The 17667-nt window shown below is 44.1% G+C and overlaps 2 protein-coding genes across 2 annotated transcripts in view; one reads left to right on the forward strand and one right to left on the reverse strand.

Annotated features, from left to right (window-relative positions):
- The window catches only part of jazf1b (JAZF zinc finger 1b), a 29334-nt gene extending 20681 nt beyond the window's left edge, over positions 1–8653 (reverse strand). The window contains exons 1-2 of the mRNA XM_079504517.1: positions 8574–8653; positions 8296–8486 (exon numbers count right to left, since the gene is read on the reverse strand). Of these exons, the coding sequence (XP_079360643.1) occupies positions 8296–8422 (127 nt within the window). The 5' untranslated portion in view covers positions 8423–8486; positions 8574–8653. The remainder of the gene's footprint in view (positions 1–8295; positions 8487–8573) is intronic.
- A 2900-nt stretch (positions 8654–11553) lies between these two features.
- Positions 11554–17667, forward strand: part of creb5b (cAMP responsive element binding protein 5b) — a gene marked incomplete at its 3' end in the record, with an annotated part of 48846 nt that continues 42732 nt past the window's right edge. Inside the window, exons 1-2 of the mRNA XM_079503616.1 lie at positions 11554–11621; positions 13134–13278. The remainder of the gene's footprint in view (positions 11622–13133; positions 13279–17667) is intronic.

Consider the following 17667-nt stretch of genomic DNA (forward strand, 5'->3'; position numbering starts at 1 on the left):
CCCCAGTAAGTCTTGTGTCTGTCCCCCTGGTCGTGTCACTAGACGGACCCCAGTAAGGTCTTGTGTCTGTCCCCCTGGTCGTGTCACTAGACGGACCCCAGTAAGGTCTTGTGTCTGTCCCCCTGGTCGTGTCACTAGACAGACCCCAGTAAGTCTTGTGTCTGTCCCCCTGGTCGTGGTGTCACTAAACAGACCCCAGTAAGTCTTGTGTCTGTCCCCCTGGTCGTGGTGTCACTAGACAGACACCAGTAAGTCTTGTGTCTGTCCCCCTGGTCGTGTCACTAGACAGACCCCAGTAAGTCTTGTGTCTGTCCCCCTGGTCGTGGTGTCACTAAACAGACCCCAGTAAGTCTTGTGTCTGTCCCCCTGGTCGTGTCACTAAACAGACCCCAGTAAGTCTTGTGTTTGTCCCCCTGGTCGTGTCACTAGACAGACCCCAGTAAGTCTTGTGTCTGTCCCCCTGGTCGTGGTGTCACTAAACAGACCCCAGTAAGTCTTGTGTTTGTCCCCCTGGTCGTGGTGTCACTAAACAGACCCCAGTAAGTCTTGTGTCTGTCCCCCTGGTCGTGTCACTAAACAGACCCCAGTAAGTCTTGTGTCTGTCCCCCTGGTCGTGGTGTCACTAGACAGACCCCAGTAAGTCTTGTGTCTGTCCCCCTGGTCGTGGTGTCACTAGACAGACCCCAGTAAGTCTTGTGTTTGTCCCCCTGGTCGTGTCACTAGACAGACCCCAGTAAGTCTTGTGTCTGTCCCCCTGGTCGTGTCACTAGACAGACCCCAGTAAGTCTTGTGTCTGTCCCCCTGGTCGTGGTGTCACTAGACAGACCCCAGTAAGTCTTGTGTTTGTCCCCCTGGTCGTGTCACTAAACAGACCCCAGTAAGTCAGTGGCAAAGTAAACACACGCACGATCGAGACAGCTTCTTTTTTCCTTTCTTTTTTTTTAACCCATTTAGGCCTGACGTCGAAATTAAAAAAATGTTTTCTAAATCCCGACAGTTTGTGCTCAACCTTTTTCATGTCAAGGACCCCCAGAATTATCTGTATTTGGCTGCGGACCCCCATGTGAAAATATGTTGTTCCAGGGACCCTCCCAGAAGCTAAAATTTGAGTTAAAATCGTCTGCTCCGAAAGAATATGTATTCAAAGATTTGCGTCGCATTCTCACGATTTTTCAAAAATAGCAGACCTACAAGAGTGCCGCGCTACGAGCTTGTAGATCTGCTATTTTTCAATAGCTAAAGTAATAAGAAAAGGGGTTCCCGCCCAAAATGGGTTAAATGCCACACAAGAACAGTAAACCATTGAGGTCAGAGCTTTTGGAAGTTTAACCACTTACGCCTATTTGGAAGAGAAAAAAAAAAAAACAGGAAATAGCAGCTCTACAAAGCACAATTGTTTTTTTAAATGTCAGCTATAAGTATAATGGCATGCTGAAAATAGGTATGCCAGGTTAAATGGTTATGTTAAACTTGTATCGTTCCCATTTATTATACAGGCTCATTTACTACCCATACAGCCAACTGAATCAGTTGGGGTCACAGTTGCTATAAATAGCCCATCGGACAATATTTAAATAAATCATCCCATAAAACATACCCGTCGTGGGCAGGTCTCAGAACTGTAAAAAAGAAGAAAAGAAAAAGTCAGGCACGCACTTTTATTGTGTAGACCAACCAGTACACACATTATCAGCTTTTTACTGCTTTTAAAAGAGGGGGACCACGAAAGGGGAAACCCAAAGCAAAACCAAACCGCCCTGCAGCCAAATCCTGCATTTGAAAAAACATTGAAACATGAAAAAAAAACATGAAAAACATTTGCATTTATAAAGTGTGTGTGATATGCGGAACAAGCCCGACGTGGTGATGTGGTACGAGTGAACAGTGAAAAACTTGTGGTTTTCGTGCTGTGATCCCCAACTGGCCAGTTAAAACTTTTAGTTTCTAAAAAACGAAAGTTTTTAAACTACCAGTTCTCCTCTCAGGTTGTCGAGAGTTATTATAGGCCTAATGCTGCATTCACATGGAAATCAGGCAAGCGGTAGACGGCAAAACGACAAAAAAAAAGATTAAATATTTTTAACATTGATGCCATCATTCTGCCGTTACCGTCGCCGGTTCTGGCTGCCGGGCCGTCCTGTTCCGTTTACCGGCGTCCGGCTCCCGTCCACTAAAATGACTTCCGGTTTGCCGTCTATATACCGCTTGGCCTGATTCCATGTGAATGCAGCATTAACTGGAAAATAAGGCATTTTATTGTTTTAATATAAATTACTCTGTACAGCTATACGAAAGCACAGAGATGTATTCTGGTTAGTATGCATCTATCACACGTTCCACACCCCCCACAGGGAGTGCAGTGCCGCGGTGTCGAGTCGGTCGGACCCACGGTTGTCCAGAACCGCCACAAAAGGCCTCTGCCCGGGCTCTGGACAGAGGCCCCTGTCCAGGCTCCATATATGGAGCTGGCCTGTTCTGACATCACAACACTCCATTATGTGGACATGCCTGACACAGCACTCCATATAGGAATAAAAGGGACATAGAGAGACAGATACAGACATCTCGTTACCGACTCGGAGCTCTACAGCCGGGCGCCGGTCTAGTTAATAGAACACACCATCATCTCCTATATTGCAGACAGCAGGCCAGATCAAACGGACACCAAACAACTCGCCCCTTTACCAACTTGCACCCCGCGAATAGTGTTAATTTAGTAGCTCCCTCCCTCTCCCTGCTGAAATCTGAAATTATCTTGTATAGTAGTCGATCCCTGTACTCTGTAAAAGCACGAAAGAATAACATGAGACAGAGACTGACTGCTTTCTTTCAGTGCCGTGTAAACAATCCACTTAGTTTTATTAAACACATTTCTTCCATGTAGCCCATGCTTTGTAATTGCATCATCATGCTATTATTATGCCCATGGATATACAGAGTGAACTCATCAATTATATATATTAATATGACGATACCTTTTATATAACCACCAACATGAATTATGTTTGTTATTTACAGCTAGGTAGAGTAGTGGGGCGAGATGGAAAAGGGGGGCGACCGTACCCGTTATACCGATCAAACAACAGCCCCCCTCTTATCCAACGGCAGAGCAGCACCCCCTAGTGCTCGAACCCTGGGCCAGCGGCCCCGCGCGCGGAGGAGAGGGAAAACGGGGACAAGCATGCAAGCTTGTTTTCCAGGCGCCTAATTATAAAAAGGAGAATGTGTTTTAAGCAGCAGGCCACCAGATGAGGAGGAGGAAGAGAAGCCAAATCAAGCACCGTCTCTGTAATTAGGGTTCACAGGCGCTTGGCAGGACGCGCCAGATTTCACACTTCTCCCGAGCTAGCGGCCACAGGCCGGCAGATCTAAGAGGGGCACTGGAGGCTTTTTCCACTCTGGGGCCAGCTAATTGCCTCGTTATTCCCCAATAAGTCATTGGGAGCCATTTTCCCTGGGCTAACACCTTAGACACATGCACGGCACACAATCAGAGAGGGGGCAAAGGATATTAAAACAAGTCGAGCAATAAACAAGAACAACAGAAACGACAGCTGCCTGGGCTGTGTCCGATTTTAACTGCATTGAAATACTGGACGGGCGGATCTGGAGTAAAGTATGGCTAAATAAAGTAGCTAATTTAGAAGAAAAAAAAACAATCACACCTGTGAGAAGTTAGGTGGCGCTCTTATCATCATACATCATCTCATTCCGGCCAATCACAATTTGCGTCCTCACCTTCGTCTTCAATGTTTGTGTTTACGTAGTGTTTGTGTTTACACAAACACTCAAAGCTGGCCATTCATTGTCAATGGCATTTAATGTTTGTGTTGGGGGACAATGACGTAAAACTGGCCATTCATTATCAAATGCATTCAATATTTGTGTTAGGACAATGTTTATGTGTGTACACACACACACACACACACACACTCAAAGCTGGACATATTAGGAGGGGCTAGCGCCCCTCAAAAAATGTCCCAAACGTTCTGCTCATCATACAAAGCACGTATCCACTTAAACAAATACACTAAAAGATCTCACACATACACTGTAGGATATAGATACTCTAAAGTTAAATCAATGTTTCTCAACCAATGGATCAGAAGATAAGATCAACTTTCATATCAACGTACTTCATTATCAACCGAGAAAAAACACTTGGTTCAATTGTAGGCCACGCCATCATTGTAAAGTAAACTCATTAACATTTCATGGTGTTGGCTGCGGAACTTCAATGCAAAACAAACACAGTTAACCAGTTAAACACGAGCATCCATTCCATATTCTGGAGAGAGCTTTCGCAGATCGACAAGCTCACAACGCGTTGCTTGCTACGCAACAGAGCTGCGGCTCCGGGCTATAACGGCCAACTGGAAAGATACTAGCATAGAGCCCTGAGGGACACCGGTCAACCATAGAGGGGTTTTTAGTGGTTGATGGTCAGCGGCATCTTCCTGGAGAGTCGTATAAACTAGATGGAAACTTTCCTCAGCTCCTGTACACAAAGAAGTACAGGCCAAGGGGTGAGCTACCTTTGAACACTTTTTTGCCGGGGAATTCTTCAAAATAAAAGGCGCTAGAGTGCCAGCAGATATGGCAGATTTTACTCTGAAAAGCCCCTCCCTTCCGTCCCCGTCCCCCCCAAAACCGGGAGGCATAATCTTCCGTTCTTACCTCACGCTTGGTCACACTAAAGTCTCTCTAGAAGCGTTAATATTCCAAAACGAGATGCATGCTGAAGTCAGAAATGAAGACAAGGAACATTGTCCTTTTGGTCAAAACCATGGAGTTCCCTAGATTAGGAGATATGAGCCATTCTTTTGGAGCCGTAAACATTTAAAGGAAGTGAACGGCAGTGCGCATGCGCGAAACAGCAAGGAGTACACTGCAGAAGGAGAGGCCAACCAAAAAAAAAAAAAAAGACCGAGGGGCGCTGGAAGGTGTTCATAGCAGGGGGGGCTGACAAGAGGAGGAGGAGGAGGTGGGGGGCTTGTTTCCCCCGGTTGTTTCATAGCGCAGCCGCAAATTCGGGTATTTTCGGTTGAACGAGGGAGGAAGTCTGACCCAACACTGCAGCAGATCGCCAGAAACAGCCGATCTACAAGCATAAATGACACACACACACACACACACACACACACACACACACACACACACACACACACACACACACACACACACACACACACACACACACACACACACACACACACACACACACACACACACACACACACACACACACACACACACACACACACACACACACACACACACACACACACACACACACACACACACACACACACACACACACCTTCCCATCTACCCAACAGTGTCAACTCCGGGAGTGCTTGAGGGCTGAAGCACCCACTGACACAATAGTAAGCCAACTAGCACCCACTGACTGAAGGCTGAAGCTCCCCTCCCCCGCTGGTCATTAATTGTCACGTAGGAACACACCTTTACGGTGTTCACAGAACAGGTATTCAAATGCTAATACGGTGGCTTTGTTCCAGTGACCGCACGGTTCATTCACACTACACTGACACGGACAGCGGAGAGGATGCTGTCTGTAAAGATCCACGAGTATTCTGATGTCATCAATATGACTATTTGTGTGTAGTGAAACAAAGACATTGCGCACGCACGCACGCACGCACGCACGCACGCACGCACGCGCACACGCACACGCACACGCACAGTACCAGTCTGCTCACTAACTAACTAGTTAAAGGTTCAGTGCAGTATTATGCGTGTCTTACGGCCAAGCTACACCAGGCTTTTTGCGCACAAAACGCGCGCGTTTACCCCCGCTCGTGCGTTTACCCCTGCTCGTGCGTAATTTAGGTCCAGTCCCATTTTAAAAAACGCACACGCGGGCCGCGCATTTAGGGTAAACGCGCGAGAAAAGCCTGGTGTAGCTTGGCCGTTAAGTACCAGGTCTTATTACTTAACTTAAGACCTGGAGGTGTGGTCAATGCTGTTTGGCCACTCAGAATAGCCAAATGGCATTGATCAGGTCTTAAGTTAAGTAATAAGACCTGGTACTTAAGACACGCATAATACTGCCCTCAGTGTCTTGCCTAAGGGCACTACAACATCACTAAGCCAGCCAGGGGCAGCCCAGGAGGACCTGACTGAGATCCTTCCGTTTTGTCAGGCAGCTGCTTCACCTCCTGAGCCACTGCCGCCCCTTCAATAAGCCAATGACAAGATGCTATCTCTCAGGCTGTAAAGCTCTTTCATGCGTGGAGGACAGAGGCATCAGTGTTCTCTGTCTCAATAGATTACTCTGTGGAGAGAGAGAGAGTAGCATGATGGGGCGGCAGTGGCTCAGTTAGTGGCCGCCTGGCCGGTATGGAACCGTGAGGTTCCCACTTCGATCCCGGGCTCCCCCAGAGTTGGTGTCGAAGTGTCCTTGAGCAAGACACTGAACCCCGAATTGCTCCCGATGTGCAGGTTGGTGCCTTGCATGGTTTCCTGTCATCGGTGTATGTGGGTGAATGTAATGCACAATCTATAAAGGCGCTATATAAATGCACCATTTTGCCATTGAAGTCACATCTGCACCCATTCGGGGGTATGACATGACATACCCAATCCCTATTCTCTCTCTCTCTCTCTACCCCTTCCTCTCGCTCTCTACTAGTCGAGAGTGAGAGAACTTCTAGTTACTTTCCACCCCTGCATACCAACGCTGAGCAGAGGCCCTCTGTCATGATGAGAGAGGAGTAACCTCGCGTCACCAGGCTTTCCGCCTCGGAGGAAAGCCTGGTCTGTGTCATTATTAAATTGCCGTGTGATCCGGTCGGGAGCGGATGATATCGTTTATACGTCATGTTGTAGTCATTGTTTTGTAGTCATCAGGCCGGAACCCGGGCCCCAAACCAGACAACATGACGTAACGATATCACCCGCTCCCTCCCGACCGGATCATAAACCCAAAAAGGAATGCTGCCCAGGCTAAAAGAGGAGAGCTCTGTGAAGTCATAATCAACGTCCTAAACATTCAACAGATGCTTCCTTCCTTCCCACCTGGCCAGTCCAGGGTGACTCATAGCTATCTAGTCTGCTTCCTTCCACAGCCACGGGACATCGTTAATTCATGCACAGCAGAAAGCCACACAGGTACACACACGTACAGCCCACAGCTGTTGTGTATCTCACGTCGACAAACGGAAAGTAAAAGTAATACATACAACTCTAAAGCATCACCACTGCAGATCAAACATGTCGGTGTCATGTGTGCTGTACATTTCATGCTATACGTGTTTATGGCGGGTCAGGAGGAGTGGACATAAATTGTACCACAAAAAAAAACTATATTACACTATAATGTACATGTTACCATAGCTGCAGTACAGAACTATTGGTGATTGTGTTTTTGCATATTAGTACTGTATATTTGTATGTCATTAGATGTTCTGATGAATTGAATATGAAGGACCCCAATCAAGGAAACAAGCCACTTTCTTGGGTTTTAATTAAATCCTCTTGGTATTGAACTGTACTTTTGACTACTTTCCTGTGCTTTTTTTTTAAAAGTATTCAATCAATGAATCAATCAAGGCAGTAGATGAAAACTGAACCAAACCAATACAAAGCAGTGGATCTGTTTTAGACTATTACGGGCAAACACGAGTAATGCTCTCGTATTTCATTGTTATGATTTGCATTGACAAGATATGATCAAGCATGCAGTTGTGAATCTGCACGGCGGCCTATGTATGTATTCGCTGCAATAACTTATTGCGGCGCATACATACGTACATACATATAGGCCGCCGTGCAGACTGTTATTGACAATAATAACAGGTCTATCCATCCATAGTAATAAGATACAGCCTAATCCTCCTATAATGACACCTTTCCTGGGGCGACCAAACGAGACACAGCCTACTGGGTGGTGATTCTGTCATTGTGGTTGTTGTAGCTAAATAAATGCAACAATGCAATCTCAGCACATTATGCTGATGCTCGTACTGTAAATACACGGAAACATCAATAGTTACCACACCTAGCAACAGCTGCTGTCAGGACGCAGGAAGTAGCCCTAACGCTAGAACAGCTTCTCTCGATCGCTGCAACAAACCTCGGCCATTGCAGAGTTGCAGCAGCAGGTAGTAATATTATTATGACTTCTGTTCTGTCAGCCCCGGGGGGGGACGGGGGGTGGGGGTCAGTCGGTCATTCCCCGGCCCGACCCCCCCGGGGTCCCGGCCGGCAGCCCCGGCCGGTCCGGTCCGGGCCCCCGGCGGTGATGCATGGCATGCATTGCATATTGCTTACCGATGTGGTTATCCTCGATGTGCACGATAAGTTCGGGCAGAGACTCGAAGTGAAGACCGCAGAGCCCGAACCTGCAAGTGTTGTTGAAGAAAGAGGCAGCCGCGATGCAGCCAGTCATGGACATCATGGTCGGTCGCTGCTGCTGCGGCGCACTCGCTGCTGATGCATTGGATTTGGAAAACACTGGAGGACTGACAGACAGACAGACTGACAGACTGACAGACAACAGCTGGATGAGCGCAGCAGCAACAGCAAGTCGGTGGGTGTTGTCTACTTACTGCTTTCTAATCTATGATCCCATGGCTCGGCCGCTCGTGCCCGCACTGATCGTGCCGTAATTGGCTAGATTGGGTTGCCTGACAACCAACAGTGGTGGGAAAAAAGTAGTACATTTCTTTACTTTCTTTAAAAGGATCAACACTACTACTAGCAATATATAGAAATACTCTTTTGCAAGTAAATGTCTGGAATTCTACATTTATTTGAGTAAATGTTGCAATTAATACTGCGGAGCTTTCATTTATTTGTTTTCCCATTTCTAAACATTTAGTACTTGAGTAAAAGTACAAGGTATTGGCTTCAAAAAATAAAAGGTACTCTAAATAGTTGATCTACAAGCTCACAATGCAGTGTGAGCTTGTACTAGATCAGCTATTTTCAAATGGCTGAAAATGTAATCCAAATCTACAGTAACTAAAGTTTTAAAATAACTGTAGTGGTGGAGTAAAAAAGTACAATATTTGCCTCTGTGATCATGTAGTGCAGTCTCTGCTCAATACTTCATTTTGTTTTTGTGTCCCCCACAATCCGCATGGCCTCTAACTAACCCACAGAAGATGATTAGACCAACCAACCAGCTGTTATCACTGATAATTGATTAGCCAATTAGAACTATAGGGGCGGCCGTTCCTCCCAGCGATGGGATGTACCATACATGAGGAACTGAAGAGGGAGTGGGCGGTTTGTTTATCATCATCATTATTTATCACCTGTTGAATGTTTGAAACACTTACCATAGTAAAAGATACTGTAATATCCTAGTTTATCTAAACAATTCAGTAGGCCTTTACTGTAACTATGTCCCCGGGCAAAACGTAGGCTAGGCTATACATGTATTGTTCAGTTGTAGTTGTAGTAAATTCTGGCTTCATGCATGATTTTAGGCGGCAGTAGTTCAGCCTGGTATACAGGTCCGAATATGGCACAGCACAGGCTATATCACATACAATATATTTAAGTAATGCATTTTTAATAATCATATTTAACCTTATTAGTTGTGTAACTATGGAACTGGAAGTATTTTGTTTTATTTTCAGAGGTTATCGCTGGGCCAGACAGTTCTAGAAGATGCACCTTTTTCTTCTGGCCACCATGAGGCAGTATTGTTCAACAGATAACTTACTGCAGCGTTATCCTTTTGACTGTCTCTATTTGGTCACCCCAATTTGTTCACAACAAATCTACTAGAGGTCATATCTAATTATTATAGACCTTACTTGGACTGATTTAATATGTTGTCTGGAACAGGTCTATAGAACCCCTCATAGTAGGCTATGAAAGGAATATGTAACGAATACCAAATTATAATATTTCATGAATTATTATTTATGAATTATGTATAAATAAATACAATCAAGAAGCCAGCTGAATCGTTTAGCTTTACATTACATTACATCTGGGATTAAATGTCCTCTTACTTCAGGTCTCAGGTCAGTTTCAGTGGATGCTGTGGTCCACCGCCTTTAAAATCAGGTAGTGGTTCCCAAAGTGGGGTCTGGGTCCTTGAGGGAGTTCCAGGGGCAGGGGGTCCCCAGCTAAATGATGGTTTGGAACCAAATGGACCCTTATGGGTCTGTAATGGACCCTAACAGGTCCATTTGGCTCCTTTTGTATCACTCTCAGAGTTCAATTAACATTGGTTTTACAATATAAATTAGGGTCTCAGTGATTAAAAAAAAAAAGTCATTAAATGGGGGTCCGTAGACTAATGCATGTCAAACTGGGGGTCCTTGAAATTTAACAGGTTTAGAATCACTGCTAGTGCCTAGAGCCGTACAAATCTTCTCTTATGGGGGTCCCTGGCATACCTTTTTCACATGGGGGTCCGCGGGCTAATGAGTGTCAATTTGGGGGTCCTTGACATGAAAGGGTTTTTGGGAACCACTGCTGTTTGCAGTGGTGGGAAAAAAGTACTCAAATGTTTAGCTTAAGTGAAAGTATCAATACTGCAAAATAGAAATACTCTGTTACAAGTAAAAGTCGGGAATTCAAAATGTACTTGAGTAAAAGTGCTAACGTAAAAGGTACTCATTGTGCAGAATGTCCCATTTTGTGCAACCTTTTGAGAATATGGTTGTATTATGGGGTTGAAGTGGTTAGTGTAGGTTTTGTAATAATAATCAAAATCTACAAAGTTAATAGTAACTAAAGTGTTCAAATAATTGAGTACCACAGACGAATAACAGTCTAAGTCCACACTATTGATCCATAATATATAAATGATAGATAAGGGTTCAGGACAACAAGGCCTTTTCGTGGAGGGGTCAGTCTGAAATTTGGACTTAGACTGTTTTTCGTCTGTGGTACTCAATTATAGTGGAGTAAAAGTAAAAAGTAAAAGTACCTCAAAATCGTAAGTACAGTACTTTCACCTTTACTTACTTTCCACCACTGGCTGTTTGACACTGTTAATCCTTGAAGATGATTGTGACCGAGGTTTCTGCCTGGTGTGTGTGTGTGTGTGTGTGTGTGTGTGTGTGTGTGTGTGTGTGTGTGTGTGTGTGTGTGTGTGTGTGTGTGTGTGTGTGTGTGTGTGTGTGTGTGTGTGTGTGTGTGTGTGTGTGTGTGTGTGTGTGTGTGTGTGCGCGTGTGTGCCTTCAGTGTGTGTCTTCAGTGTGCGTGCGTGCGTGCGTGCGTGCGTGCGTGCGTGCGTGCGTGCGTGCGTGCGTGCGTGCGTGCTGATGGCCCTGAAGTGAAATGTTTTGTAACTTTCGACCATGGTGCCCTGATTCTGGACATGCAGAGCATTATCATTTCAATGTATTTATTCATTCATTAAAAAAAAAGAGTTATTTGTCATGCCTGACAAATAACTCCATATATGGGCATAAAAGGGACACAGACATAATATCTGTGTGGGGGCATTCATTTCCAAGTAGGCCAGTGCCCAACGGGCACCGCTGTAGTACATTAAATAATGTTTAATGTTTCTCCCTCACTGTAATGTTTAACTTACACTGCTCTGCCTCACTGCAGGTGCAGCCGCCTGCGAAAACCCAGGCCTGATGCTCACATGATGGTTATTTCTATTTATCACCCAGACAAAGGTAAGATTTAATTCTGAGATATTCCTGCATCATAGTAAACATGAATGTCTTGAAAGTCTAGCCGCCGGCTATTACATTTGAATAATACATACATGGTCATATGGAAACCTACGTACACTACACATCCACTACCCCTAAAGTACACATACGCTACACACGTACACTACCCTTAACCCATTTAGGCCTGACGTCGAAATTAAGAAAATGTCTTCTAAATCATGACAGTTTTCTGAAAAACCTATGTTTCTACAGTATATCAGTGGTGCTCAAACTATTTAATATCAAGTACCCCAAAAATGATATGAAATTGGCCACTGACCCCCATCTGAGAATATGTTGTTCCCCCCAGAAGCAAAACGTTCGCTCTGAAAGAATATAAATCTGCTATTTTTCAATAGCTAAAGTAACATAATGCTTAAAACACCAAAAGGGGTTCCCGCCCAGAATGGGTTAAAGTACACACACACACAGTACAAATACGTGACTACACATTAAGTACACATAATAATAATAATTACACAGGGAAACTTGGGGAAACCTCACAGCAAATGCAAAAAAAGTTAAACACGCTAATCCCTTTTCCATGTGTTGTGTAAGTACTATATTATATAATATAGTTATTTTTCCACGTAACATTTCAAGTACAGGTAAGGTCGTGGTGACGTACAGACCAAAATATATACAAAACATACAGAAAAAAGGTCACATTTCCATAATGTAAGTGTAAGTGGTGTTGCGACCATGTAGTATTATTGGAGTAACAAAGCCAGCAGTCAAAGCCACACTCACTTACTTTCCCCTCCCATATAAGCTGTCATATATATAATATTTTTTTTCTTCTTCACCATTCGACTGAACTCTTAATCTCTCCATTTAGTTTCCCTTTCACATGTACTGGCATGGGAGAGCCGCGTTGGGCTGCATGCCCACTCTGTGGTGTAATAGGTTCCTCAGAGTGGACCCAGCCCAGGCTCGGATCAGTCGAGGCAACGCTGGTAAAGCCATTTTCCAAGGATGATGGAGAGAGAGAGAGAGAGAGAGAGCATGACATCACACTCAACCCCCTGTTTGAGTGAGTCGAGAAGCAAGCGCTTTTCATTTTGAAATGTTGGCATGGCCTGTCGCCCCCGGGTTATTTATCGACGGTCGTTTCTTGACGAGTAAAGCTGCTACTAATCACAACCGTTCGATTCGTTATAGGGCCATAAAAGCCGATGAGGTAATAGCCCCCTATGTGTGATTTTCTGCCCTAAAAGATCAAAGACCAAATAGGTAGTTTTAATCGCGGGACGGCGACCTGTGTGCTACACGGAAATCATTTTTATTTTTATTTTGTACAAAGCGTCAGGTAATTGACAACATTATACTGTACCCCCCCCCCCCCCCCCCCCCCCTTTCATGTACCAACAAGTTGCATTCAGTCACTTGTACTGTATGTACAGTGGGGTGTGCAGCAATCAGGGAACCCATTTGCATTATTCTTTTTTTTTTTTACCTTTTTGTATTTTGCAGGATCTGTCCTGAGAGCCTGCATGGATCAGGAGGTCGAGCGGGCGTCATGGAATCGGAAAGGTTCCCATTTTGATCCCTGGCTTCTCCTGGCTTCGGGGTCAAAGTCTCCTTGAGCAAGACACCCTTAGCTTATCCCGATTAGCAGGTTGGTGCCGTGCACGGGTTCCTCTTCCATCGGGGTGTGAATGTGTGAACGGGTAATTGTGAAATACATTGTATAGAACGCTTTGGAGAAAGGCGCTATATACTGTAAATGCAGTCCATGTACCATTCAACGACAGGCCCTCACGCTAGAGTCAACTAGGTTATATGGTTACTAACGAAACAAATTATACAAGTCCCTTAAGCACTTAAACCCTTCGTTGAGCGGAGTCCCTCAGGGTTCCCTCAGGGTAAGCGCCCTTTTCCCCTTTGCTTTGTTTTCATTGGTCAAATTAACCACATCCCTATTCATTCCCCATGGCATCCCTATTCTGGGGTGAAAAGAGCTGCGGGCTACAAGGTGTAGACTGGCTATTTTCAGTGAAGGGATTTGCTTTAGTGGGGGGGAAAAAAGATGGGTGCCTAGTATATATCCCTGAGGGACTCCGTGAATGGAGTTTAAGTGGATAATTTGGCCCCCGTCAAAATAAGCACCGGTGATATTTTCCAGGTCCAAAGAGTACCCTGACCGATCCAATATTTATTCCTGGTCGAGGTCGTTTATCGTGTTTATTTGTCAATTGCAATCTAGCATGTTAGCAGATCAGCAGAGCTCGCAGACCAACGGTGAAACGGCCCCGTAAATCTGGAAGATATAAAGCTAACGGCAATACCTCACCACGGGGGAAACACAATCCTGTGGAGTTATGTGGAAAAACAAAGCATCAGATTGAGTTAATTATGATAGTGTGATGTATGAAAATATTATCAATTACAGATTGGGGGTTCTTCCTTTGACTGAGTCACTAAGCCATTTAACCCATTTTGGGCGGAACCCTTTTGGTGTTTTAACTAAGCATTATGTTATACTTTAGCTATTGAAAAATAGCAGATATACAAGCTCATAGCGCGCCACCGAGTGGCGCGCTATGAACTTGTAGGTCTGCTATTTTTGAAAAATCGTAAAAATGTGGCACAAATCTTTGAATAGGTATATTCTTTCAGAGCGAATGTTTTTATTATTTCGACGTCAAGCCTAAATGTGTTAAAAGACAACACACGTTTTGTTTGTTTTCCCCTGTTCCCCTTTGTGGCTTTCATCTGATGGAGAGATATGCCAGAATATCTCTGTGACACGAACGCTGTGCACTTCTGGGCGTTACGTTAGTTAGCCCAGTGAGGGTAAGATTTACATTTTCTGTTTTTGAGTGGTGCAACCACTCCAAGGAACAGCAATGTCCGTGTTAATGTCTCTGTTAACCTAGGTATGTGACTATGTGTGTGACTATGAGTACCAGTAGGGGGAGAAAGTGGCGCTGTTGTGCCAGAAACAGAGACAGAGAGATAGTGCTGCACTGTTGCCTGCTAATGAGAGAGAGGGGGGGGGGGGGGGGGGGAGTTGCACCACTCAGTTCACACGGGTGTGATTTTTTTTGAACATTTTGAAAATGTAGTGACATGCCTTAAATAGTGATGCCAGGGAGGTTAAAAGTGTTTTTTTGTTTTTTTTTATTGAGAAAAAAAGACAATGACAACAAACAGGAAAGAAAAAGGGACAAGGGAAAAAAAGACAACAGTACAACAAGAAAAAGGAAAAAACAAAGCAAGAGACAAAAACAAAACTAAACTAAAAAAGAAAAGAAAATAGGCTGCATTTTTCATATTACAGGTTAACTAACATTCATTGAATTCCTCATACATTGTCAATAGGCTGGATGAAGAGATCCCACTTTTCCCACTTTTTATAGAACGTATCCTCTTGTAGTCTAAGTATGAATGTTAGTTTTTCCATGACATACAGTTCCTCAGTAATGTCCATCCAATGTTCTTTCGTCGGTGGGTCCTGTTGGTACCAGCGTCGCGTGATCGCTTTCTTTCTCACTTGTTGCTAAGAGGATCTTGATTAAATATTTATCATGTATTAGAAACTCTTCAGGGATATTTCCTAACAATAAAAAGGAACAAGTCTGAGGTATCCTAAAACACAGAATGGTCTCCATGGTGGAGTGGATAATATGGGAGGTTAAAAGTGTTTTAAATCTTCACTCGCCCTGCCCATGTCAGGGTGCGGTGAAGAAGACCAAGGCATTACATAAAACCCAATAGCTCAACATTTCCATTCCTGCAGGCACAATCATCTCCGCTCTTAGGTATAGAAGAGACGGTAACATTCCATCCATCTGCAAGATCAAACAGAGTTAGTTTCCAGCTTCGACGTACGTTCACTGCCAGATATTTTCCAAATGGATTTTTATTCAGCCAAAACAACAACAACAAAATAAATGATTTACACATATACACAAAACAATGGCTCTTTGGGGGTGGTTGAGTTCAGCTGTGGTGCAAAGAACCCGTTAAACCCCCGTATGGTTCTGTAGAATTCTTACTGGTTCTTCAGTTTATTTCATTTCATTTTAGTTTAGGTATAGTTGTTAGTTGGGGAAAGAAAAAAAAACTTTTTTTAAAATATTGTGTATTTCCTAAGGATCACACATTAACCATTCTGGGCGGGAACCCCTTTTGGTGTTTTAAGCATTATGTTATACTTTAGCTATTGAAAAACAGCAGATCTACAAGCTTTTTCTCAAATAGCAGATCGATCAAATAGAATTGTATAGCTTGTATATCTGCTATTTTAGAAAAATCGTAAAAATGTGGCGCAGATCTTTGAATATATGTTTTTACTCAAATATTTGCTTCTGGGGGGGGGGTTCAACATTGTCAGATGGGGGTCAAATATGGGGGTCCTTGACATGAAAATGTTTGAGAACCACTGACATAAAAACATGAGGTTTTTCAGAAAACTGTCAGGATTTAGAAGATATTTGTAGAATCTTCCTCAGGTCTAAATGGGTTTTAAAGCAGTGGTATTACAGAGAAAGAGACAAAGAGACATGACTGCCTGTCAGCATTGCATCTTCATCTGTACACACTCCACATTTCTAATGCTTCATCTGTACACACTCCACATTTCTAATGCTTCATCTGTACACACTCCACATTTCTAATGCTTCATCTGTACACACTCCACATTTCTAATGCTTCATCTGTACACACTCCACATTTCTAATGCTTATTACACCAAAGTAAGTTCCCCTATATATTATTGCAGATAAATAACCAGTTGTAGTGCTATTTAGCACCATTTCTGTTTAGTGTGTAAAGTTGTCTTTCCTATTTGGCTTCCTTCAACTAAGCAGTCATCAGTGGCAGCCTAGTATAGTGTCTTTCTTTTATTCCAAGGTGATCTTGTTCAAAAAGGCCGTGGAACAGTAAAAGCTTTGTTATAATAATATAGATCGAGTTCTCCTTTAGTGAGGGTCGCCGACCTCAAACTGTATCGGCTCTTCCGCCCCGTTAATAGTCCCCCGCTCCGCCGGGAACATAATGTTTGGATTGGTCCTGAAATATTATTGGCAATAAAGAGACAAAAGCATGTCATAAACGTTGATTAAAGCTCAGCGTCTTAAAGGACAGAGGCGGAGGAGCCCCTGAGTTATGGGTGGCGCTTTTCAGCATGCATTATTGTTGCAGTCACTAGGAGCTCTTATGTCTAATTTATGACCCCCGCCGTACCACGGCGTCGCTGGACCTAAAATAGCAGATCTGTAAGCTCACGCCGAGCCGCGTCCGAGGCACGTCGTGAGCTTATAGATCGGCTGTTTTCGTCACGTCCCTGATGGAGAAGTCAGACCCGTGGTAAACATCTCTCACTGGGTGAGGGAGGTTGTCGACATTAATCCATTCTGGGCGGGAACCCCTTTTGGTGTTTTAAGCATTATGTTATACTTTAGCTATTGAAAAACAGCAGATCTACAAGTTCATAGCGCGGCACCGAGTGCCGCGCTATGAACTTGCAGGTCTGCTCTTTTATAAAAATCGTGAAAAAGTGCCTGAAATCTTTGAATATATATTGTTTAACTCAAATCTTTGCTATACTGGGGAGGTCCCTGGAACAACATATTTTCAGATGGGGGGGTCGCGGTGGCCAATTACATATACTTTTTGGGGTCCTTGATTGACATGAAATATTGAGCACCACTGATACAGCAACATAGGCATTTTGTTTTATTTCGACGTCAGGCATAAATGGGTTAATCCCTGCTGGTACCCATCAGGACAGCTTGGCTATAGCACTGTCTGTCTGTGCATGGCAGCCAGACGGCACCCGCCAGCAGGTCACACGCATGGGGCATGGCTCTGGCCTGGCCTGTGCATGTATGGCGTTTCCTCCCTCTCAAAGTGGTCCGGCTGCACGATATGGACAAAATGTAATATCTCTGTATTTATGCCAAATATTGTGACATCGATACGATATACGATATTACCGTTAAAATGTCATATTGTATATTTTAAGTGTTGCAACATTGAAAACTAAACATTCGAAAAAAAA

This window comes from Electrona antarctica (genome assembly GCF_951216825.1).
Source record: "Electrona antarctica genome assembly, chromosome: 6".
Classification (NCBI taxonomy): Eukaryota; Metazoa; Chordata; class Actinopteri; order Myctophiformes; family Myctophidae; genus Electrona; species Electrona antarctica.